Here is a 25,462-nt window from a genome sequence, read left to right on the forward strand (position 1 = left end):
TTCACGCGATGGAGCACGCGATCGTGAGCAGGGCGGTGGCAGTAGTTGGTAATTTCTGCCATGATTTACGGCCATCAACGGTTTACGCTCGATTTTCACACGGTCACCAGGGAGTTGCGTGCCGTGCCGGGCGCTGCAGTGGCGATACATTATGGATGAGGCAGACCGCCAGCACCCGCACCCCGCAGGCTCTGCGCTCACAGGGGTCACATCGTCCGTGACCATCACCCGAGCGAGTGCTCGAAACGGCACCCGAAATCTAATTGAGAGCGAAATTTCGCTCTCAACATTAAATCGACCACCTCTGTGGTTTGCCGCTTGGGTCGCCGATGCGATGGAAACGATCAATCTACACGGACCGTTGAAAGCAATAAAATGTTGCAAAATTCTCTTCATCCGTCCGGCTGGCGTGAAAGGCTGCTCGATCCAGGGTGTCTGCTGTTATTTAAAGACTGAAAAATGGGCCACCAATTGATGATGATCTACAGCGGCGGGCGTGGCTGTGAGCGGTACACCCTCCTCCCACCATCCGTTGACCATCGTTAAGCATCCAATTTCGGCTGATCATAAATCAGCGTCAGGCTTGGCGAAAGCTAGTATTATCGTCGATATTTCTTATTTATTGGAGCTAAATCGTAAATGTGAGTATCAGCACACTGCCTCTGAGAGGAGGTTTTTTCTATGCTGAATTTATGCAAACTCGCTAGATACGTTGTTAGTAGCGACGATAGTAATACGTGATACGATTGGAGTCAGTCATGAAATAATAGCCTTTTATTAAAATATGAAATATAATTTGTTTCGTATTAGTTCTGCTGGAACTCAACCCATGTTAATATTATAAAATAATCTCGGAGGTTGTATAAAGACAATGGAGATTGAAAAGATCCCCTATCTTATCAACTTCTATCGCTTTTACTCTTCTAGAGGTCCTTCAGAAACAATTTGTTAGTTACGGGCAACTCAACTGTCAAATTTGCCACTCAAATGTCCAAACTGGTAGGCGTAACGAAGCCAAATTTGAAAGTTTTAGTCAGTCAGTTTGCTTGCAATTAACCAGCAGCAATGTTTCGTGTTTTTACTTACTTTTACTTAATTTATTTAACAAAAAAATTAAATTTATATCAATATCAATTGAGTTAATTTAATTGTTCTATGCCGAGTACAGTGATAAATAAAGTAAAATTTCTGAACGGTTATTTCTCGTCAATTGTTCAATTGTGAAAACATGGCATTGTGAAACAATTGTCTGAAGAAATTGTGCCACAATTCGGAGCGACACATCCCAATTCTCGTAATCGAATTCCCTCGAATGGTACGTTCCATTAATGCACATTTTGGCGCAGATCGCGGTCGAAGCAAACATCGGAGTCGGAAAAACGGAAACACTCCTGTCCGTGTGTGCGTGTGTGTGCGTGTGCGCGGTAAAACCTAATCTGTGTTCGCCCGGTGGCCCCGTAATCCTTAACGACCAGCGCAGTCGATAGTAACACAATTTACCACAATAATTATTTCCCTCACAGATCCGAAGCCTGTAGCTTAAGGACACAACACAGCAAGAAGCGAGTGACCACAAATTAATAGCGGAAGTGCAAATAGTAATCAAACCGACGGCCGGAAGTGAAAGTAGAATAGCAGAAAAACACAACGACGGCAGTAGGTAGTGAGGGGCGGACGCTGCGTAACGTTGAGTAACGCGCGTAACGGGTGTGCGTGAAATGAGCCCTCCTGGCCCGGTGTGTGCGTGAAACGGTGGTCAAGCCAATCGAAGCGTGGTCATAAAATGTTGACGGTGGTCCTACCGTTCCGCGTGGCCCGTGTAGTGAAACAGGACCCCGCAGCAGCAGTAGCAGCAGGAACAACAGAGAAGGTGGCCCTCCAACGAAGAGGCCAGCAACCGGAAGTGATAGTGTTCAGGAGCTTGGATCTGCGACTTGCGACAGGGCAGCGACCGGAGGGGCGAAGCCACGTTGCCGAGCACCAGCCAGGAACGCCCGCCGTCGCCCGCCGCCGGTAGGACACCCGGATGTCCCGCCCGGCCCAGGACGTGATACTGCCAAATGTTGTCGGTCGTGCTGAGCGCTAGCGCCACCACCACCACCACGATAACGATGAACAGAGGCGAGCAGGAGCATCTCTACCGCCAGTCACGCAATCTACGGCTGCAGCAGCAGGAAGCGAAGGCCCAACAGCAGCAGCAACCAGCATTCGCCGGTGGAGCTCGCCACCAGCAGCGCCACTACTCCTACGGTAACATCCAGCAGTACATAAGTGGCAGCGGCGGCGGCACGGCCGGAAGTGGCTCGCTGATGATCGCCCGCGGTCTGGGATCGTTCACGTTGGAGGCCGACCAGGGCGGACTGGGTGGCCCCGGGGCGTCGGCCTGTGACGATCTGGTGCTGAGCGTGCTCAAGTCACCGGTGAAGGAGACGACGAACCTGCTGCCGGCGGCGGCCAGCAACAGCAACAGTCGCAACATTTCTGCCAGCCCCAGCGCCGGCAGCAATGGGCTCGGGTTGGGCGGTGGGTCGTCCACCCAAACGCCCAGCCCCGGAGGTGGTGCCTGCGGGGCGGGCGGATCGTCCGGCGGCATGATTAGCTACCGGGCGCTCCAAGGATCGGAGGACGATCTGGTGGACGACATCGAGTCGGCGATCGAGACGACGGAACTGAACGCGAACGACTCGTACCGATCGCTGCAACCCCTTCAACCCGGAGGCGGAAGCGGTGGAGGTTCCTCTTCGCCCCGGGCCCTTAAGTTTCTGAGGCGCTTCCGGCCGGGCAAACCGGCGCGGACCTTCGAGCCGCACCATCGGCGGGTGCCGACGCCGGTCAGGCGGAAGAACCGGAGCCGCTCCCGGTCTCGGTCCACCGACATTCTGGACGGTGTGGGGTCCGTGCAGGGGGACCTCGACGATGATGTCGACCTGGACGTCGATGAAGTCAACGGGCTGGGAACGCCGGTCGGGGATCCGCTCCGTCCCGGAGGAGCAATCGGTGCTGGTGCCGGTGGCGGAACGGCCACCGGAAATGGCAACGGCACTGGCGGTAAGAACCTGGGCGTCCCGAACCCCTACTACCCGATCGCCCTCCCCATCGACCAGGCGTTCAAGGCCAAGTACGTGTTCCACCATCGGCGTGGCAAAACGGTCCAGGAGCGGTTCTACGTGTTCCTCGAGCATCCCGTCGGTTGGCTGTGTTTTGTGTACCACTTTTCTGTGTAAGTAGCCCCGGGGCCAGGCGGTAGGTGGTAGGTGGTCATCGGTGGGGTGGGGCGGGGGAGTCTCTCTTTGCAAGGCAAATGATGAAGTGCGAAAGCGAGAATCGTACCAACCAGTGATTTGCAAGCATCCTCCAGGAATGCTCTCAGCAGAAACAGAACTAAGAAAACATAAGCACAGAATCAAGAAATGTCAAAAAGGAACAAATATTACAAATTAATAGCCGCTCCAAGGACACTATTGTTTAGTATTATATATTAAAAAAAAGTATCTAAACTAAAGAAAATACCAAAGATTGAAAAGAAACCCAAGTATAACGTTAACAAATATCCAACTTACAAAACCTAAACCTAAACTCGTATAAACACACATTATTCAAAAAGGGCTATGTTCAATAAGTTTTCCAAAACACCATTCGGACCATTCTCCTAATGATTCCTCGTGTAAACAGTTTCGGAAAACGGAACAGAAAATAATCTCTTAAATCTACTTTTCGGTAGCCGTCGGCTTGGAATTTAATCCATTTATCAAATCTTTTAAGGCACTTTACTCTGAGGCCCACTCGGTGGCGTTACTATGTCCCAAAGGTAGACAAATGCTCCCAATCGCACTGCTCAGATCATGAACGACTCGTTAAAAACTTTCATTCCGAGATAGAGGCCCAGGATAAGCAGGCTTCGTGACAGGTTTTGATGAAACGAAACGGAAATTCCATTCGCTCTCTCTCTCTCTTTCTTTCTTTCCCTCCTTCTCTCTAATGATCCTCATAAATCTCATCGAAACGAGCACGGCAGGCTGAGTAGGCTGGCGAACGTGGGCAGCATTATTGATTGCCTGTCAAACACTTACCAGCCGAGCCGAGCCCGAAGTGTCGGAGCTCGCAACATCCGACAAGGCTTAAGCAGTACCCGCCAGGGTACCGTCGCAAGTTCATCCCTGGGGTTCGCCAACTTCGAACGGTGGCAGATAGCTTGTCTGTTTAATTAATAAACCACGTAACGACATAATTTTGTGTACTTCGCGCAAACTTTCTACCCGAGGCCCGGAGAGAGTAAAATCAGTGCAAATAATGCCACTGAGACCACCGGCAGGGAAGGAAGATAAACGACCAACGACGGCGGCACAGCAAGCGCTCCCTTCTCTATAATGTGACAATAACACGTAGAACACGAGCCGGTTGCCAGCAAGGTGTTCTAGTCAGATCCCCGGGCCCCAGTAATCTGCTTTCCAATCACAACCCGCGTAAGACGCCATCTTGGCGACTCTCGGAGGGTTCTTGGAAAATGCCCGGTCTCGTAGAGGTCATGCGTCCTATCGCAAACACACGCGCTCTGGCGTGGCATTAATTAATGGCAGCTCCTGGCAGCTCAGCATGGCCCGGGTAAAGCATTTCACGGCAACGGAACGAATGTATTTTTAATTGCATTCGTATCTGCCCGACTTCTGTGGGTGTGTGTTTGTTTGTAGCGCATAAAATGAAGGTATCCCGCAGCAAACGCAGTCTCGCGGCGCAGAGAACCATTCCAAAAACATCATTCACGATGTGCTTCAAAGGCAACTTCTCATCGTACGGCGATACGTCTTTTCTCACGATCCACACTGTCCCGGATTCGGTGCTGCAGGTTGGTGATGGGGCAAACTTTATACCATAAGCATAAACCATGACCCTGCGGGTCTTATGCTGCTGCGTATTTGTTATGCCAAGTTCAGGTTGAAACCCACATGGATGCACCAGGAGGGTGCTCAAGCGACAGGTTGTTATATGCCCATTCGAGGGTTCTCACTGCTGTGTAGTCTCCTAGGAATGCGTAATGAAGTACCAGAAACGGTGCTTTATGTGGTTTTCAGCACTACTCTGTTCTAAGACCAAGTTCCGAAAAGAAGGTAACTAGAAGTTCTGCTAAACCATGAAAAACAAAAAATAATTATTTTCAACAACACAAAGCACTAGGGGTGGCATTTAATCTTGAGAACGGCTTTGAAGTTTCTACAACTGTTATCTCAACAAAAGTGGCTTCACTAAGCAAACCCGCAAATGTTGGCCATGAAAAAGCACACAATTGGCTCAAAGCTTTCGGTGTCCACAAATGGGGGGCCCGGGCCATATCAGGCACCGCCGACTTGCGCTGGTGCGTTGCCTCCAGCAAAGTTTGTTGCAGCAACTTGTTGAGCCGCCCTTTGGCGAAAAACTTTTCACGCACGCACACGCCCCTCTCGGTCTGTCGGTGTCGACCACGTCGACCACGAACCTCCAAATCCAAGTTAAATCCTCGGGGTGTGTCTTGGCGGCCAAGAAACTTGCCGCGCAGCAGACGCGACTTGGCGTTGGTGTCGAGTTTGGGTTCGAGGTAGCCCAAGTGAATGTCTTGAACAGAAAATTGACTCTAATCTAGGGCTTAAAGTTATGCTTTTCTGGGTTTGACAACCCAATGGCGCCCGGGAGCCGCGTTTTTTTTTGGAACAACCTGGCACCGGGTGTTCAAGCTAATTCAGTGATTGCTGCACAGGCCTCAGATCTGCACTCATATTGAGGGCCACTGTTTCTAAGAAATGAAATTGCTAAAATCCTTCGTTCGCAGTACATTAGCCGGGCAGTTAAAATTGGCGAAGTACGCTAAATATAGCATCCTTTTAAGAGGATTTGTCTCGCATCGTTGATGAATGACGATTTCGGCGAAATATGGCGATCGACCTGTAGCACCGAACTCCGTAAGCCCAAGTCCATTAAAGGTGTAGGCCCTCGGCGGAAAACTCCGTGCCATTGTGCCGTCCATTTGTGCCTGCGTTACATTCTTCAAATAATTGGCACGGTATTTCTCGTTGCCAGCGGCGAATTCGAATTTTGTCCTTTCGGGTGATGTTTGCAAAAATCAATTCCAATTCATTTCGGGTGCGTTTCAGTAGAACTGCGCGGAATTTCATAAATTTTACACCAAAAATACTGTTCCCAGCCAGCGAGAGAGTGAGAGAGAGAGTGGGAGATGGAATGGAATTCCTCGTCGGTTCGGTTACGGCGGGAAAGCAATTTCAGGTATTTAATTTTCCTCCGGCAGGCAGGCAGACACCGAAGAAGCCATATATTTTTGCTTGAAGCCGCCAGTTTTCGGTGTTGACGTCGACGGGGTACCCAAAATCGATCGGACCGCCTGTGAAGCTTACGTTATTATTTGAGCCAGGCCAACGTCAGGATACGACCGAGGTGGAAACTGGAGCCCTTTTTGGAAGTGGATCCGCCGCAACGGGCGGACGCGGAGAGAAGACGAATCTAAATCCTTTCATCAATCCTTTCCATAATCTGCTCGCCAAAATGGTGCGATGATCTCGGCCTCGTCCCTCCCAAAAACCCATCCGATCGATCGAAAGCTCCTTGAATGGGTCGAGATGCACATCATGCCCCGTTCGAGGTGCTCGCTTCGTTCAACGTCTAGCTTTAGATAAGGATTTTCGAGGATGCTTCCCCGGTGGGACTGATGCCTTTTTCCGGCCGAACGGGGTTTCGTTGCCCGAGAAGCTGTAACCCTTCGTGGCTTGCAGTGTTCGCAGTACTTCTAGACGTCCGCCTCACAACGGCCGGAACGCACACTGGACGTGTTGACACTACTTTGCACAAATCAGAATTATCAGTACTGCAGCTCGTGACGCACTCGACTCCAGGTTAAGGAGTATTAGTTTTTGGAATGGATCCAACGATTCAACGGCAATGAGCCAGTTCATTTGTCTCGGTGCTATGCTCGGTATTTCATGTATTGACGCATCTAGGCAATTTTCTTGAAGCACCTCGATGGCGTTAAATAAACAATTCCGCACATTGGAGGCTCTTGTGTCGAGAAAAATCAAACCAAATCAAGTATCGAACGGATGGAGGCGCCTAGCCCTTGGTAACATTTCTGTACGTTGCAGTGGTTTTCTTTGCACTAAACGGTTCAAACGTAGCCTGTCTTCGTATGACCATTCATTAAGTGTGCTGTATTATCACTTGAAACCGGTTTAATGCCAACCGGCCCCATGTTTATGTCCATCCGACAGCACGGTCGACTCACTGTGCAGTCGCACCCATCGGACGGCAGTCGATTGATTTTGTGTGTGCACCAAACGGAAGCGATCCTTCCCGAGCCAGACGTGGCAGCATCCCCTGCAGCTGCTGCCGGAACTTCCGACAGCGCGCGCGCTGGAAATCGAAGCACCGTTCCATTACATTAATCTAAAATTAATGTGTACTTTCTTTTCGGCTTCGCGTCGGCGGATGATGGATCACGTTACAACCGTGCCCTGTGAACCGATTTCGCGCGAATCGATAAGAGCTTAATATACATTGGCATTACCGTCCGCCGGCCACGCATCGAAGAGGTGCAACTCGCATTTCGCGCCACTCGAAAGTGCAGCCCTGAACGTGCGAAGCAAAAACATAAAATCAATTGAGACCAACGGCTCAACGGTCGAGTACCGGAAAAACGGAACGAAATGGAAAATAGCGCCAACAGATTGAAATGTCATTCGCATGGTACCGTGCATCACATATTCACATTTCGGTAACAAATGGGTTTTCAATCACACGGCCCACCAGAAGTCGGAATGGGTTAATGGTTTTATCGATCCATTCCGGCCCCCGCTCGGTGTGCGTGTGTGTGCGTGAATGAGGCTTAATTTTCGTGTCACTTTTGCGTTTGACTATTATTAGCCCAACCGCCAGACCGGTCTGGCGTCATCCGAATGTGCAGCGTTTAATGAATGGATGGGATTTAGGGGACCAAACCCATTTCGAGTTGTTGACGAAAATGGTCATGGTCACACGCGGTGCTGGCTACCTCTGAAGCTGTCGATAAAACTAATGAAGTATAAAATTCGTGACCATTATTTGGAGTCAAGCTTCAGAGCTTCGGAACATTTCCCATCCGCTCGCACCGCGGAGCCCCGGGTGGCCGAGTTTGGCGCTTTTGGCCGGAGAAGTTCGTCAGCGACATTCGGTGACAGCTTCTGTCAGCAGCACTCGAAGCGCTCGGGGCACGGCCGCTGCTGCCGCTCATCACCGTCACCGTCAGCGTCACCGGCGGCGCCCCGTCAGCAGTCGTGATCCTTTCGGACGAGACAATTCACCCGAAACGGTGGCTCGCGGTGGTGGGTCGATTGCACAACTCACCTCGGCCGATTGTGCACTTCCTGGAACGTGCGCCGCCGGCGGTCACGAGCCCCCTTCCAAACCCCGCCGAACGGATAAGCTGTGGACAGCTTATCCGACAGCGTAGACGAGCGTGGGATAAGCACCAGCACCATTCAGCAGCGAGTTAGTCGGCCGGCCAGGTGTTGGTTGGTGGTTGCCGTCGGAGCATAAACTGAGTTTTTTTTTTCTTCTCTTTCACTGGTTACCATTCGAAATTGTGGCATATTTTGTGGGTTAAATATTCAAACCCGCAGCGAGAAGATAGCACGAAGTTTTCCCGTGGCGCGCCGGCTCGCGATATTAACTTCCCGGAAAACGACGGCAAACGGAGCCCGGGTCGGGCGGACCTGCAGTTGGCAACCGACACATACACGCGGGCGCCCGCGTATGTGCCCCCGGACTCAACCGGATTATCCCGGGAGATTGTTTTTGGCGTCAACAAGCGTGGCCGTCCGTGGCGTACGTGTTCGCTGTTCTAAATTCCATTTTCCGACGTGTGATACATTTTCCATCAAACCGGATGGCACGATTATGGGGTGGCACGACGTTTATGGTGTATGTTTTTTGCTCGCTTGCTTGCGTTGCGTCGTGCGACCGACAAAAAGGAGCGCCCGGCGAATGTATGAATAAAAAATGGAGCCAAAGTTTGGCGATGCGAACAAAGAACCGATCAGACTCTGTCGCACTCGCTCCGGATCCGGTTAGGTTGTGTTACTCGGGGATGAAAAAAAACACAGTGGATGTCCTGTCGCTTTGCTGTCTGTTCGTGTAACCCATAAACCTACATTCGGACCCACCGACTGAGCACCGTCGACGTGCAATCTGCGACCGAAATGGAGACCGTCCGTCTGTACGTCCGTGAAGCTAATTTCGAAGACGATCGTAAAGATGATGACCTCAAGATCTCATGGCAAGCAGCATCCGACCATCATAAAGCATCGGCAGCAGTGTCCGCGTGCTCCGCACCCGCGTCATCGGGAACATCAATTTCGCAAAGTGCAACCAAAGCGCCCGGTGCGCCGGAATGCACCGGAATCGGTTTAACGGTGATTCATTTGCCGCTTTTTATTGCAAAACGAAAACCGTTAAAAAGTCAGACTCTAATTGCGCGTCTCGCTTTTAAAACCCCTCGGCCCCCTTTTTCTTTGCAGTCGTATCGAGCAAGACAGTTTCGTTCAATCAATTGTCGTAGGAAATAAAATAATCCTCCCGAAAGAAAAAAAAAAGGCTTGCCACTCGAACGTCGTCTTCGAAACGTCAAACAATCGGTCGTTAATTCTTTGCCACTTTCGTTACTAATTCTGCGCCTTCTTTCTTCTGCTCGTTTCCCCTTAGGTTTCTGCTCGTGCTGGTGTGTCTGATATTTAGCGTACTGTCGACGATAGACGAGTACAGTAAGTTCGCGAACGAGACCTTGTTCTGGATGGAAATCTGCCTGGTGGTGTTCTTCGGCGTCGAGTACCTGGTCCGGCTCTGGTCGGCCGGCTGCCGCTCGAAGTACATGGGCTTCTGCGGCCGGCTACGCTTCATCCGGAAGCCAATCTGTATCATAGGTAAGTGGAGTGGACTGGAGTCAAACGCAGTGTACCGGGCAGAAATAACGGAATGGCGCAATGTGAACCGGTTGTCGATTTGTTTAATGGAAAGGCCACTCAAAGGCCTCGGTGTCTTTGGCTGAGCTCCTTGCGGACAGCAGCAATCGATGCTGCTGCTGCTTAACATTCGCACTAGAAGGCTAGGACGGGTTGGAATCCTGGTTCGTACGGTTGGTGCCCTACACCTTGCTATTCAACTCGGACCGGGGCAGAAACCAGGCATTGCCAGTCATGCACACTGCCGACTGAAACTATTGACCCACGGCCTTCGTTTGACGTCGAACTGTTTTCTGGGTTTACTTTGTAAAGAATTATATTCGCAAAAAAAGAAGGTAATGTTCAGTTTAATCTTATGCACTCTTGGCAATGCTTCGTTTGAGTAGCGGAACTGAAGGAAATGCACGGAACTGCAAACGAAACTGCTTCAATGCTATTTGCGCTCATGCGATTGTAAATAGCGAACCTCTCGGAAAAGCACTAACGCTGCAAGAGGTTCGCCCACATAGAAAGTTCCATTAAGCTAAGAACCAATTTATTCTGAATCGATAACTTTAACTCGGTACTAGGAGTGTGACACTTCCTTAACGTGGCACCAAGATATACGATGTCCCGACAGGAAGGAAGGTTCATAAAAACGTGCTAGAAATGTGTGTGAAGTTTGAAACCATTTTCCAATCAACAGCAAAGGTGCAGGATCCTTCTCCGAGGCGCCCACTCTCTTCTGCGTGTGTGTATGTGTGTGTGTGTGTGTCTCGGAGTGTGTCACCTTTGCGGTAGCTAATTTCGAATTCATTAGAAAACTAAATTAAAACACGACACTTCGATTCGAAATGCATACACTCGTACATATTTAACTTCCGAGGCACTCAAGAGGGAGTCGCCACGAGTGTGTCGCCTCGAGTGTGCATTCGCAGGAGTTCAGGAGCCTTCCCCGAGCAAGCAGGACTCCCGATCAACGGGCTAACGGGCGGGGCCGGGTGAGGAAGACATGTTTAATGCAGCTCCGGGTGCGGGTTCCTTTTCTTTTTCCGTTGGGCCGTTGAGTCCTTTCAACACCGGGACCGGGCTCCGGGTGGGTTTATGCTCTGCGTCAATTCCGGTCACGGTCTTGCTCCACACGGATCTTCCGTGTGCCCCCGTGGCGTTTCTATGTTTTTATGCCTTCACTTTATCGAGGTGTTCTTGAGGTGAATTTCAGCTCCTGCTCCTGGCTCCGGTGGTGGTGCTTCGGTGCTAATGTACTGTTCGGTGCGCTCGATTTTTCTTGCCCGTCGCGGTCGCTGCCGGTGGCCAACAAATGAGCAGCCATTTGCGGGGACACCACCCCAGGACCCACAGCCTGTGCATAAATAATGGCGCCAACCAACTTGCTTTCGGCTCATCATTTAACCGCTTCTTTGCCCACGCCCGAGCCCACTATTGTCCACGGCCAACACATTTTTGGGCCAACTCACCGCATTCGCCGAATATTTGCCGCCTTTCAAACGAGAGTCGTTAGTGGTCCTACTTTCACCGGCCCCCTCTCTCGCTCTCTCTCGTGTTCTCTCGGGTGTAGTTTGTCAACCTGGAACCTTCCGAGTGGCACCCGAGGTCTCTCGGCAATGGGGGGTTCCGCGTGGCGGGCCCAAACTATTAGGCAGGTGGTCAGCGCGTATGAATTATTCATGAGACCAGCAGCAGCAGCAGCATTGGAATGTTCTTGCCGACCACGGCAAGGACCTGTCGGTGTGACCGTAGCATATGTTTCGCGCTGCACTCGTTGCGAACTCCGGTCCGGTGCCAAAAGTGAAACAACTCGCGATGGACCCCAGAAAGACGCACTCCCCACCCGGCGAGCTGCGATTTTCTTCCCATTGTCTCGTCCTTGCACTTGGGCGGGACACCACTCTGTCGGTTACCTCTCTCATTAGCATTTCGAAATTTTAGCTCACTCCCCCCACAGCCGTGTTTCGCCAAAGCTGCGCCGATTGTTGCGTGGTTGCTGGCCGTCAATTTCTTTCCACTTTCTGGCGGCGATGGCCTTGCGGCTCCAATTCCTATCTCAGGTACCCTTTGTCGGGCCCGCGGCACGGCACTGCGGCATGCCCTATCGGGAGCCGTTTTCTTCACTCACAGAAAAAAACGGAATCCTTCTGTGCAGAAGGAATATAGTGGTCTTCTAGCGTCGAAAAATGGAGCGATTTTGGCGAAGAATTAATTGAAGCACACAACTCCGGCGTCCGGATCCACCCACCGGACCGGTCGGGTCACCGGAAAATGAATTCAAATGGTAATAGCTTGCCTCCGCTAGCGCAGGAGCCCTGTCCTGTCCGGTTCAAATATTATAATCGACACGCCAAGGATTATGAATTTCGGTCACTACGACACACCCGCAACCGGCAGGAGGTGCCAGCTACTTTGTGGTACCTTGTCCTGCGGGTGTGTCTGGCCACCGTTGGACCTAATGCTTGTGAGAAGGTCAACGCAAGCAGCTCGTGGGAAGTGCCACTAATTCCGTTCCGTTGTTGTACATTTCCCAGGGCCGGACAGGTTTGCTCGGTGAAACAGAATTAGCCCGACTGACGGTATGATTAATTTTGATGACTAAATAAAATTCCTGTCCAACCATTCGTGGTTCTGGGGTGGTGCACCGTCGAAAGCTCGGCATAACCCGGGAGGTTGAGTGAACCCCGAACCCGACCGAACATGGGACAACCCAATTACAACCTAATTTTATGTTGCCAATTAAAAATTGGTAAAACATTGGTTCCTGACCAGGGAATACATGGTTGCATGGAAAGCGATTAATAAAAGTTGTCCAAAGGCAAAACTAAAACTTGTTGGGCGAGGAAATGGTGTCCACCGAAAGTTCCTGGAAACAATTATTACTTGTCCTAGGGATGGGTACCCGAGTTGCGGCCAAACTTTGGAATGCACATTAATTATCTCTACGCCCTCCGCCGACATTCGCCGAGAAGGCCAATCAGAGGGCCAAACCTAAGAGTGCCCTGCAGCCCCTGAGAGGGAATCCTCTCTCGGAGCTCCGAAAACTCCGACGGATAGGAGCCACCGTGCTCCCCGGGATGCATTTATTTCGCAGAATTTCAGATGAACATGTTTGTGGAAACCAATTCCATTTACTTTCCGAGATTTTGGGTTATGAATTCATCATTATGCTGCGCTGGCGTCCACACAGTAACAACCGTTTGGATGGCAATGCCGCCAGTGACTTCATTCCAACTCGAAACAAAACTCAAACAATGATACAGTTCTCTACGCAACCTCAACAAGTGCCTGAAGAAAACAAAAGCTCCAAACGGGCAAGGACTTCAACCGAAATGTAGGTGAAATCCCGAGCAAACGATAGACTTCTTAAGACGCGTTTAATCCAAACCCAACGGTGAGAGAAGTTTGCAGCATAACTTGTTCGACATAAAGCTTCGTTCCCGTTCTCTTGTTCCGTTCCGTCCAAGAGCATTGGGAATCTTTTTCCACAGCACACACATACTTGTGCACGTGCCGGAGCAGTTTTCCTTTGATTTTCCGTCGAACTTTGAACATCTGTTGAAACCGGTTCCGGTCGAGCGTTGGTTGTTGTTATTTCTTGCTTCTCTTGTTCCGTTTCGCGCAAAAAAGGCGTCGTGCTTTAATGGCCCAGCCTTGGTGTGAAGGGAAAAAATCAAAGCGAGTGCCACGGTGATGTGAAACTTCCCGAAAGCCACCTTCCCGTTGTGTGGCACGGCCATACATATTTCCTTTCTCCACACAAAGGGGCACAGAAACTTTGCAGTGAAAAAGTACTCGCTGGCAAAGCTAGCCAAATGGACGCTCCCTAATGGGTAAGATTTTCTTATGGTTGTTAAAGCTTTTGTGCTACTGCTTCTTAGTTTATGGTTGTGCTGAAAGCAAAGCTCGCCATCGATCCGTTAGTGGCCTCGCATACCGTTTACTTTTGCAGCGAAGCGCAGGGTTTGAAAATCTGTACCAACGTATAGCTTACTTCATTTTAATACTTTACTTTAATTTGAGACCTCCATATCCTTGTGTGTAGCGTTTCAGAGGATCGGATTTCCTGGTGACGTATCCGATCGGCTTCCCTTCTCGCTTCCCGTTGGAAACATGCGTAAAGTGAGAAGTGGTTTCAAACGTTCACCAGAACTTTTTCTCTTTCCCAAAAACTACCACCTGCCGAATTTGGTTCGATTTGCTCGAAAACTACTGAACAAAATCTGACAAAATTTAAAATTCTATTTTCTGAGTTATAAAAATGGCAGCTAAACGTAATTTTGTCTATAGTTACTGGGATCAATTGTCGTGGGACCAAATAGCGGAGGCTAATTGATCTCACCGTTAGTCCGTGTCAAATGCCTTTTTGTTATACCACGTTTTATAGTGACTTCACGGAAACGCGGCCAGACGGGATAAAAAGGCGGTTCGGTCCTGCCGTTCTTGAGTTATAAATAGTGTAACTAACACGACTTTGCCGCATGCGCAGATGATAAATTGTTCACGGAATGTGATCATCAGTTTCGCCGGCCCCGGACGTGGCCCGGTCTCTATGGTGCACAGACAGTAATTGCACCCAGTGGCCGCAGAGCAATTTTTACCCTATGCCCTTTCTTACCCTTTTGCAATCATTCTCAAATCAACTTTTCGTGAACGCGCCCGGCCGGGAACCGGAAATGGCACTGTGCAGATGTGACCACACACACGCGGATAGCGATCTGTGTGCAGTTTATTTCGAAATAACGCCCCATAAAATGCTGCACCATCAGCACTGGCACGTAATTTCATCAAAGTTTTATCAGCACGAACATTATTGAATGTTATTACGGCCGGTCGGTAGTGCCATTGTCGAGCAAGGAGCGGTTATGATGCGGCAGCCAGCGACGGAAGCACTAGTTTTCGGGAGCCGAACTAGTTTCGAGAGCGGACAACGGAAAATTAATGTGCACAGTCATCAAAAGAACCCGGCCCGGAGTTATTGGTGCAATTTCGACCGCGGGCTGATGTTTTGAACCTGTTTTCCGTTCGCCCGTCCGTTGAGTTGCTTATGTTTGCCCGGTGACCCGTTTGTTTGTCATCCGCGTTTGTCACGTGCATAATGTTTGGAATAATTTAGCTAATTTGTGCGCCGAATTGAGGTGCAGGATCAAGAGCCTAAGCCTAATCGCCAACCTGCGGCTGTCACGGCAGGTAGTCATCCACTTAAGTGAGTTAAGTGGGCTGATTCGGACCGAATTGCAACACTCACTGTCAAGTTCGTTTTGGCTAGCGAATGTAAACGAGATAAAAGAGGTCTTCTAATTTACCCCAAATATAGTTTCTTGTTCGCTACTAATTAGTCCCAATGAGGGATGGACACTGCAACAATGATCAAAAGTATATTGACACCTCTATCCTTGTCGGAAAAGTTTGGCAAAAAACAAGTAAGTCGCCAAAAAGATGAAGATGTACCAGTCTTACTTAATAAAACATAAATGAATGAAAAATGAAGATATCAGGAGCGCGAACGTGGCAATTAGGCAGCAAATAATTTATTAAAGCAAAAGCAAATAAATTTTTTGGTTGGCTGTTTCTAAGAAGAGTATCCATAAAAGCCCAAAAACCCCCCTTAATTAATCAATAAGTAAAACTTAAAGAGCGCCTACAAATACGGTTGCTGTATTTTATTTCAAAACAGACCCTTTATGGGCATTTGCTATTGTGGAAAGGTGCCTCAGAAGTGGTAGGCTTCTGGGTACCACCAATATTGTGCCGAAAGATTGCAATCCTCTTGGAACCTCGCCCGATGGAAAGATGTTCGACCGTCGGTAAGCGAAACCTCAGAAAATTCTGTTTATGACTCTTTTGGGAACCGCATATGTTAGCTATTCTGATTGTCATCATCTTTGGCCCTTTTCTTTACCTCCCTTTGCCCTGGTTTGGCGGTTTGACGCGATAAGTGAACATTATTCTCGTATTTGCAAGAGCATTTGGCACACTTACCGTGGCGTTGTATTTTTAGGACTACCTTCCCATTCGCATTTGGGTCTAGGTTTCGGTAATGATGTTTGCCCGACACGGTTATGTACAGAAGAACGGAACGATTTTGTAAATTAACACAGGTTGGTGTGCTATTTTGAGCCCATTCTACATTCACTTTTCACCCGAAACCCGAAGACCTGAAAACCCGAAAACCGAGCCCCGGACCGCAGACAATTAACGAGTAAATATTTGTCAATCACCATCACCGTCCTGCAGCAGTCTCTTTGCGGTTTTGCGGGGCTCAACATCTTTGTCGGTGCCTTTTGCTAATTTGGTAGCGAATAAAAAAAACGGGGCCCGTCCCCAGGTCGGGGCACGCGTCCTTTTCTCATGTTTGAAGTCGCATAATTGGCTTCAAGCAACTTCTTCACCGGTGTCGGTGAAGGGTGTCTCTCTATCTCGTGCCGTTTGGGCCCAAATTGGGTCAGTAATCAAGCTTCTTTTTCGTCCATGTTTTCGTGAAGTTGACGCTTTAATTGGTCCACGCTGTGGTCGGGAAGTAGTTTAATTCGAGCTGGCCCAAAACGATTAACGGGTAGTGGTCGGGCTACCGGGCGTCTCCTTTTGAGGTTTTCCTTGTTCCTTTGAGCCGCTCGCTTTGTCGAAGCTGTCGGAGCGTGCTGGTTGACGGGCGACGGGCCGGGCAAACAGGCAGTCACCGTGCCCTACTTTCGGCCATTTGCCGCTGAAGCCGACATTAGAAAGGAGCGGAGTCCGGTGACCAAAGTTATGGATTGTTTTCGCCCCGACCGTGGCTTCCGTTTGTCGTGCGGTGTGTTTTACTATTTTATAATGAGCCTTTATTTCGGTGGCCCTTCGGGTGGCCATTATGCTGTCACCACAACGCCATTGGAAGTCATTTTGTTGTGGGCTGTGGTGGCGATACGACAATGAGTCCCCGAATTCACCGGCCATCGGCGAATGCAAAGTACGTGTCACGGAAATGTGTTTAATGAAAACGAATGGAGCGCGACTCGGCCAACGGTAGCCTCAACGGCGGTCGGCACATAAAGCACAGCAGAATCCAACCGATGGCGGTGACGAAAGCGGCACCATTTAACGACTACAATTTAAGGCACTGCCCATCGCCGTTGCCACCGGCCTGGTGTCTAATCGCCGCGGCCCGGGAATAAAGTTCTGACTTGTCGTCCCATGGGTGCGTTCGGCAGGGGGAAAACTTTTCCCTGATGCTTCGCCGGCAGGGATAGCGAATTGAAAGTGATGATTTCCCGATAATTACCCGCGATTAGCGACGTTTGATGCGCCATTTTCCTCACCATCGCCAGAGAGAGCGAGAGGGAGACGCTGTCAACAGTGAACGTCGGTGCTGCAGCCCTCTCTACTTCAGCCCCACTTTATTCACCGTCCATTCTCGTGCCCGCCCATTTCAAGGGGACCGACGATTAATTTAAAACAATGTTTAAAGCTCCCAGCACCCCCCTTGGGGGGGTCCTTAGTGGACGGTTTTGGGAAAATTGAAATCCCAACCAAACAGTCAACAAGCTGTCGCGGCGGGCAATAAAAGATGTCCACCATTTTATGATGATTACCAGCAGCGGCAGGGCGTGGAGGGCGATTTTGGGTGTAGTGTGCGGTACGGTTTTACCCCGGGGACAGAGGACCACCTGTTTGTGATCGGGAGGTAAGAACAAAAAAATAGCAAGGATCTTGGACCATTTTTGCTTTGATTCGTTGGCCCGTGCAGCCAACGGAACAAGGATTCCTATCAAAACCGGTCGGCCCCGGGCTAAATAATCGTAGACGGGTACAGGGTAGGATGATAGGAATTTTTATGTCGAGAATTTGGCATCCTGCCCTTAGGGAATCCTACTTTGAGCGTCCTCGACGGACAGTTGAGCGGATCCTCGGAACGGGAATAAAATACAAATTTAATGCTCCACACATGAAACGTGCTCATGTTTTGTCCTGAGCGCATCGGATCCTGAGGCATAATGAAGAGCAACGCTTTTCTTCTCTTTTGGGGGGATTAAATTTAGCAATTTACCTCAATTTTGATCGATACAGAACGAAGAACACTACAAAATAAAGGCGAACCTTAAAGTGAATCATAATCCATATTAAAGGTCGCAGTTTTGAGCCAACGCTGTATCAACCATAAATGTGTGTTTTAGATTATTTCACAGCAAGTTTCAACCATTTCCTCACGCGAAACCGAATCATTGTTGAATCGTTGAACATTCATCTTTTAATTTTTGATGAATCTCGACCCAAACAAACCGACGACTGCTGCAAAACTTTTGTAATGGTTTCGCACGTTTTAAACACGACCCACGGTCCCACGGTCTGTGGGCTCTGATTGCTCCGGGAAAACGCTATTCCAAGAACCCCGACGGCAACCGTCGTAACTCGTTTTCATTGGCTCCGCTCGAATCCGGTGCGACATCCTGCAACACGCGCTGCCGAGACCGAGAATGCTCGGGCAAACTTTTTTACGCGACTTCGAATGAGGCTCTCCGCTCGTTAAGCTGCATGTACTATATTTTACGATGTAAAAATGGAAAAATAAATCGCTACGGAGATCTTGCTCTGCCAGCCAACCCGTTACTGCGTGCAGCTCCTTTGGACAAGTCTTCCCATTTGTCATCTCGCACCGAGCCGAGTCGAGTGCGAGAAGTTCAAACTCTCTCGAACGATTGATGATGATGTTACGCCTTGGCCCTGTATTTGCATCGGGTGCGGCGGGTGGATCCACAATAAACGGACCACGGCCACGGAAGCAGCTTCTGGAAATTGAAAACATTCATTTGTCAGTGTCCTGCAGCGGATCGACGAATAGCGCAGTCTCTCTGCGCGCTCCAAGTAACTTTTCCCCAAGTCAATCTTCGTTAACTAAACCACCTCTGAGCTGGTTGGTGTGTGACAAACGGCATCTGCAAACTTTCACCACCCAACTACTGCTGGGCATCGCAGCCATTACAACTTTTTCCATCAACCGAACCGAACCCAAACCGTGCCGAGTAGAAGTCTGGCTGCCCGCCACAAGAGTTGTGTCGATTTGGCACCGAACCAGCGATAAGAAGATAGGCCATAAGAAAATGATGTGTCCCACAGAACTCAATAACAAATTATGTGCGCCCGCTTCTTGACCGTTCCCTTCTCTTTTTTCCCCCCAGATCTAATCGTAGTGGTAGCGTCCATGGTTGTGCTGTCCGTCGGCTCAAATGGTCAGGTGTTTGCGACGAGCGCGATCCGGGGCATCCGGTTTCTGCAGATCCTGCGGATGCTGCACGTCGACCGCCAGGGTGGCACCTGGCGGCTCCTGGGCTCGGTGGTGTTCATCCACCGGCAGGTGAGTTCAACCGACCGACTGGTGAGAAGTCGGGGGTGTCACCGACAGTGACCAACCAACCTGTCGCCCGCAGGAACTGATCACCACCCTGTACATCGGGTTTCTGGGGCTGATCTTCAGCTCGTACTTTGTGTATCTGGCCGAGAAGGATGTGCTCGGGCCGGACGGAAAGGCGGACTTTGCCAGCTACGCCGACGCGCTCTGGTGGGGCGTCATAACCGTGACGACGATCGGCTACGGGGACACGGTGCCACAGACGTGGATGGGCAAGATCGTCGCCTCCTGCTTTAGTGTGTTCGCAATCTCGTTCTTCGCACTGCCGGCCGTAAGTCAGCCCAAGCCGAACGACACCAACCGGACGACACCGACACTAATAGCGATGGTCTCTCTCTTTCTTACGGTAGGGTATCCTGGGGTCCGGATTCGCCTTAAAAGTACAACAGAAGCAACGGCAAAAGCACTTCAACCGCCAGATACCGGCCGCCGCGATGCTGATCCAGTGCCTGTGGCGCTGCTACGCCGCCGACAAGAGCTTCCACAGTGACGCCACCTGGCAGATCTACGTCAAGTCGAGCGACAACGGCACCGGCAACGGCAACAGCAGCACCGCCCTTCCCTCTCAGTTGGGCAAAGTGAGTGCGATGTTTAGCGGTGTACGTTTGTATGTTTTGGTGGTATTTTCCCTGCATATGCTTCACACACACTCACGAACACAAATTATATGAACAACTCACTCACACACACACCGTTTGCCTCTAGGGTGGTTCGATTGCATTTGACAGTTGACCGTTTGCTCGTTTGTTTGGATCTTTGTTTGATCCTCGTTCCCTGGCACACCTTGTGTACCTCGAGGCGCTCGAAGCCAACCGAACTTATGTTACGTTGCTGTTTTGTTTTTCCTTTTTTCTGTACTTTTGTTTCATTTTCATGTTTGTCTGTGACAGTTTTAGCTTTTTTTTGGTTCATTCTGATCAGTTATCCTACTTTTCTGCAAATCATAAACCTATTTTTTGTTTCTCCGTTTGTTCACCTCGGACGACGTGCTCCGGTTGGGGTGCTGTAAAAGGCTTCCCTTTGGCGGGTGGCCTTTGTTCTTTGTGCGCAACTTTTTGAACATGTCGATGTCGCTCCCTTGTACCCTGTTTTGTGCCTGTCGACGGCCATAGAAGACCCCACCGGCGACATCAGATCAGGACGCGTCATTATGTCGCGTTTGCCCAAAGCAGTGACCCGTTTACATGTTCACGGTCCGGAACATCCTTCGCATAGGTCTTAGGGCCGAAAAGGTACATGTTTCGCCTGACGGCCGATGATGATCCGACTCGTTCGGGGGTTTAGCATTTTTTGTTTCCGGTCAGTCAACCAACAGAAGGCTCGCTTATAATCCATTTCCGGTCCCTTCCCCCCCGTTGTATGTGTGCGTGTTGGTGTGTTATTGGTGTATGTTAGCTTACTCGTTAGGTGCATGGTGCATCCGGATCGGTGTTCCGTAGAAGTGTTGGTGTTGGCCGTTGGGTTTTTGATGGTAGTTCGTTCGCTCGTTAGTAGGACGGCTTGTGCTGATAGACGGCTAACGCTTCTGAATGTTCGGGCGCAATGTAAATAGGATGCTAAATTAAAAGTGCTTTACTAAACAACATAACCGAAGATAAATCCCTGTCCCGATTCCCTAACCCCCAAGGAGCTGAATTCAGAATGCAAAGCAATTTCCAACAATCCTTAAACTCTGAGAAAAAAACAAATCGTTGCCCAATTTGTATTAAATTATCGTCGTCCCCAGCCAGCGTGAGAGCTGAGAGTGGTTCTGTAACCAAACCCAACTTTGTTCTTAGCCACGAAGCTGTCAAGTGATCCTACGACTTGGTACAGCTGGGACGTGCAAATGGTCCAATCAATACCCAGCGCAAGTCACGCGGCGCTTGGGTGTGCAATTTACTGGAGCATATCGCGTTACGCACGACGATCCGTTTTTACACCCTCAGAAAAAGGCGCGGCGCGCCCATCGTCGTCGTCGCGGTTGTTTGTTGGGATGCAGATTTTACCGGAGTTGCGGTTTCCGATCGGTAGTATTACCTCGGTTCCCATCATCATCTTCGTCATCATCATCATCAGTGGTTTACTCAGGCGGAACCAACAAGCGACGCTTTGGCTTTCGAAGCGAAGCTCCACTTTTACGACGGGCGCAACCATTTCGAAGGGAAAATAAACCAATCAATCAATCAAACATAAACTCTGCCCGGGAGCCCAGAAAATCGAAATGAAACAATAGCGTGGGGTTTTTCGAAAGAAAAATAGAGCAATGCGGTGCGCGTGTGGCTGTGATCAAATTTAAATTGTGACAGCTCTCTGAAGTGGTTTCGATTTTCCGCCCGGGGATTCGGTTGCGTTGAGAGCATTACGCGATAGCGCGAAGGCTCGAGGGATAGAGAGAGAAAACAAGAGCCTAAACAAACAGTAGGCCCCTAAACATCCCATGCCGAGTGCCGTTTGTTGTTGTCGGTTTGTGAGAAGTTGTTTGAATGTTTTTGTTTATTTCGGCCTCCCGTGTTTGTGTTTTATTTTGCGCAGCACCAGTGCACCCCCTCTTCGGGGATTAAATTATTCAGATGCCAATATTCAAAGGACAAGCTCACTCACACACACAATTCCATGGAACGGACGAAGAAACGGCGCATAAAACATGGGACCACCCCACCCTTTCGAAACCCTTTCGAAGCTAGCTGTTGCACTGGCCGGGTCCATATTTTTATGCTAACTTGGCGTCGCTCGGCACCACAATTTGCCAGCCGCCAGCGTGGGACGTAGCACTCCCAATCCCGATTCACATCCGATTCACGTTTTCCGATCGGTTTTTAAATTCCGTACCGCTTTGATCGCAAGACGCATGATTAGATAAAACTGTTTACGCGCGATTCCTCGCCATCCGGCTCGCCATAAAAGATTCGCCGGGGTGTGATGCATCTTGGCCGGGGTCGTGAATATGATCTAAGGCACGTTAATGTTATTCAATTGGCATTCATGCATTCGATTGCCGTGCCGAGCATCCACCCACCTTGATGGTCGGGTTGATGGTCGTAAAATTTGGTGTCTGAATGACGCACGAGCATAACGCTATCGGCCCAAACGTGCCTTCACAGTTCCGAATCAAATTGTTACGAAATATGAAGTTACCCTCATCGAGTTCAAAAGATTCGGATCCAGCTCGTTTTCACAGCGGTTAACACGTGACGTACAGATATGGAAATTTTCACTATGAATATTTTAGTACGATAAAAAAGGCTCTCGCGCATTCCGTAATTTGGTTTGCTGTAAATAAATGCGTTGTCACCAAAGGTTCGTGCCATTGAACAAAAATGGAAACACGATTTGGGTTACTTTCCAACTTCAAACACACACTTTCAGTTGTTTTCCGACTTCAATTTTTGCAAGTCTTTGTTGTAAACATATAATTTTACATCTTAAAATATAATACAAAATTTAAGATCCTCAAATCACTAGCTTCTTATAAGCTTTAATTTAGATGAAATATTAAGTGGTTTTCTGGAATAATTTTACTATGTGCATGACTCAATCTAGAGTTGTTTTTCTCGCAAAAGCCACCAATTTACGGTGAAAAATGTGCGCCGGCATGCTTGAATTCATATCCAAACATACAGCTCCCATTGATACCAAGCTCCATTGATATTGCGTGGGGTGGCTCTGTTTTGTTTCCATTTAAACTTTTCTGCCACAAGCAACGAAACCCAACGAAAACAAAAAGTCGTCCTCCACGAAATCGCTCCGAACGGATGCACTTTTTTATGGCTCTGGTAACTTTCTCCATCCTCATTACACGGCTCGGTGCGTAACCGTAACCATCAAACCACTTGGCCGCGCCTTTCAAACTTCGGCTTGCCGAGAAATAATAAATTACGCACGCGGTGCGCCGTTTTCGGTCGCCATAGAAATCGCCGACTTGCGCCACGCGGACTTTCCGCAAAAAAAGTACACATTTCCACATTCGTGGTTCCCTCGACACCCACCTCCCCCACTACCCGGGGGGGAGATTCAGAGAACGGGCGTTGTTCCTGCCGAGTTCCTGCTTTTCGGAGTTATTTTTGACTTCGCTCCCTGCGAGGCCCTACCTAAGAGGGCGATGCGACGCGGTAAGGCGATTAGTAGCGGAGCAAGACGATGCCATCAACAAATGATAATTTATTCAAGCCATCCACCGATCAAATTCATTTGCATGTTTCCACTCTGGTCCACCCCCAGGGTGGCCGTCAGTCATCGGGGGAAGGCGTCCGCGGGGCGTGTGACAGGAGTTTAATGTTATTTGACGGAAAATTATAATTAACAAATAGCGCCACCGGGCCCGAACCGAGCCGAGCCGAATCGTAATTCAGACACACTCGCCTCGCTCGGTCCTCGACTAATGCTAACCAATCATGCCAGCTCCCATGCTCGCTTTCATTCATCACGCACCATCGCGACCGACCCCGCCCGGTGCTGGGAAAGTGGTACTTTTATGCTGCCGGCCGTCCCAATTCGGCGTGCGAATGAAATGTCCGCAAAACGAAACAACTCCCAAGAAACGCCATTTTCACGCCCAAGAAACCGGTTCAAGCGGGGCATTAGCGTTGGTTTCACCAGCCTGTGTGTGTGTGTGTGAAGAACACACACCGCACTCCGGGGCACAGCGCACTCATCAACGATGATGATGATGCCCCGGCTGCCACGCGCCACTTGCCACGTGCATTATTGATGTTGTATGTTGTGCCGATCGCAGCATCGCATCATACCGTTTGCCTCGGTTTCTTTCTGCTTTCAAACCAACTCCCATGGCCCACACACACACACACACACACGGGCCATGATCAAATAATAATCACACCTCTCGCACATAACAGCATAATGCCCGGCTGGCAACAAATGGGAACGGGATTCAATTCAACGATAAGAGCACAACTTCCGCTGCGGAGCCAAAGAAAAGGGACCCGCGAATGGGCAGGGAACCCTTGCCGTTCGACAGGCGTTTCCTTTTTCCAATAATTCAACAAACACTCCTGGCACCGACGTGTGGCCGGGGGGCATAAAAATCGAAACGTGACTTTATGCCTTCACACTCCTCAGACCCATAAGTGGCAAGCGTGAGGGCCCATTGTGCCCGGACCAACCCGAACAGGCGTTCCATTTTATAAACTGACGAAACGAACCGAACAGAAACAATCGGAAAGAGTGAGAAACCCCCCGCACGGATGAAAGGAAAATGAAAGAAAAACGGCCCGAGCAAATATAAATGTATCACGGACCAGCGGAAGACGACTGCTCGAGGGTCTTCTAATGCCGGTCCTTTTTTTTGTGGCAAACCAAACCTCCCACCGCTGGTGCCACCATGCATGCCGGATGCCGGATGATGATGATGAAAAACTTTCGACATGTTATTGGCGAAAGAAAAGTGGCTTTCGGGCAGTGCAGGGCAGGAGCAGCCCGGAAGCCGTGCGCGGGCGCGCCTTTTTCCCGGAAACGCAGCGGTTGGCGAACGTCATATATTAACATTCCGCACATCGCCGATCCCCCATTTGCGCCCGGTCTTGTTGTTGTGGATCTCGGGGAGCGGAAAACTTTTCCCACGGCGCGCGCCCTGCCACAAATGACGAATTATTACATCTGCCGACTGCTCGACACGGAATCGAGCCGGCGGCGGCCGAGCTAGTGAATGTTGAAGCGAACCATTTTTGTTCGCCGATTTTTCTGTTACTCCTCCGTCTCTGCCTCCGACATTGTAGAATGTGGTGCATGCTCCATCAGCGCGCTCCTCGAGGGTGGCCACAATCGGAGGAGAGTCGCCCAGAGTCGAGTGCCGGCGGTGGTACGACAATGTTGTGGTTGTCGAGAGGCTGGCCGACACTCGATCCCACTCTCGTTTGGTCTTTGTTTCTGCTTCGGGATCCTTCGACAAGGCCCCAGTCTCGGTGTACTCGAGCGCCGTCCCGATGTGAAGCGGTGCAGCCTGCAGTGGTATGTTGCTGCTTCTGCCCGTTCCCTTGCCGACGCGATGCAGGAATCTCTTTTTCGGAAAATAAATTCCGCACCGTGGCAAGTCTGTGTGAGTCGCTGCGGTAATGAGATACAGTTTCCCGGCAGCCGGACCGGAACGCGCAGAAGGCCATTAGACGAATTGTTCGCCACA

At 50.0% G+C, this 25,462-nt stretch overlaps 1 protein-coding gene across 1 annotated transcript in view; it reads left to right on the top strand.

The window, feature by feature from the left end:
• Positions 1-2,060: 2,060 nt before the first annotated feature.
• The window catches only part of LOC128269103 (potassium voltage-gated channel subfamily KQT member 1-like), a 28,994-nt gene continuing 5,592 nt past the window's right edge, over positions 2,061-25,462 (top strand). The window contains exons 1-5 of the mRNA XM_053006464.1: positions 2,061-3,220; positions 9,715-9,932; positions 19,115-19,290; positions 19,364-19,615; positions 19,695-19,943. Of these exons, the coding sequence (XP_052862424.1) occupies positions 2,061-3,220; positions 9,715-9,932; positions 19,115-19,290; positions 19,364-19,615; positions 19,695-19,943 (2,055 nt within the window). The remainder of the gene's footprint in view (positions 3,221-9,714; positions 9,933-19,114; positions 19,291-19,363; positions 19,616-19,694; positions 19,944-25,462) is intronic.

The sequence above is a fragment of the Anopheles cruzii genome, chromosome 2 (assembly GCF_943734635.1).
Source record: "Anopheles cruzii chromosome 2, idAnoCruzAS_RS32_06, whole genome shotgun sequence".
Taxonomy (NCBI): domain Eukaryota; kingdom Metazoa; phylum Arthropoda; class Insecta; order Diptera; family Culicidae; genus Anopheles; species Anopheles cruzii.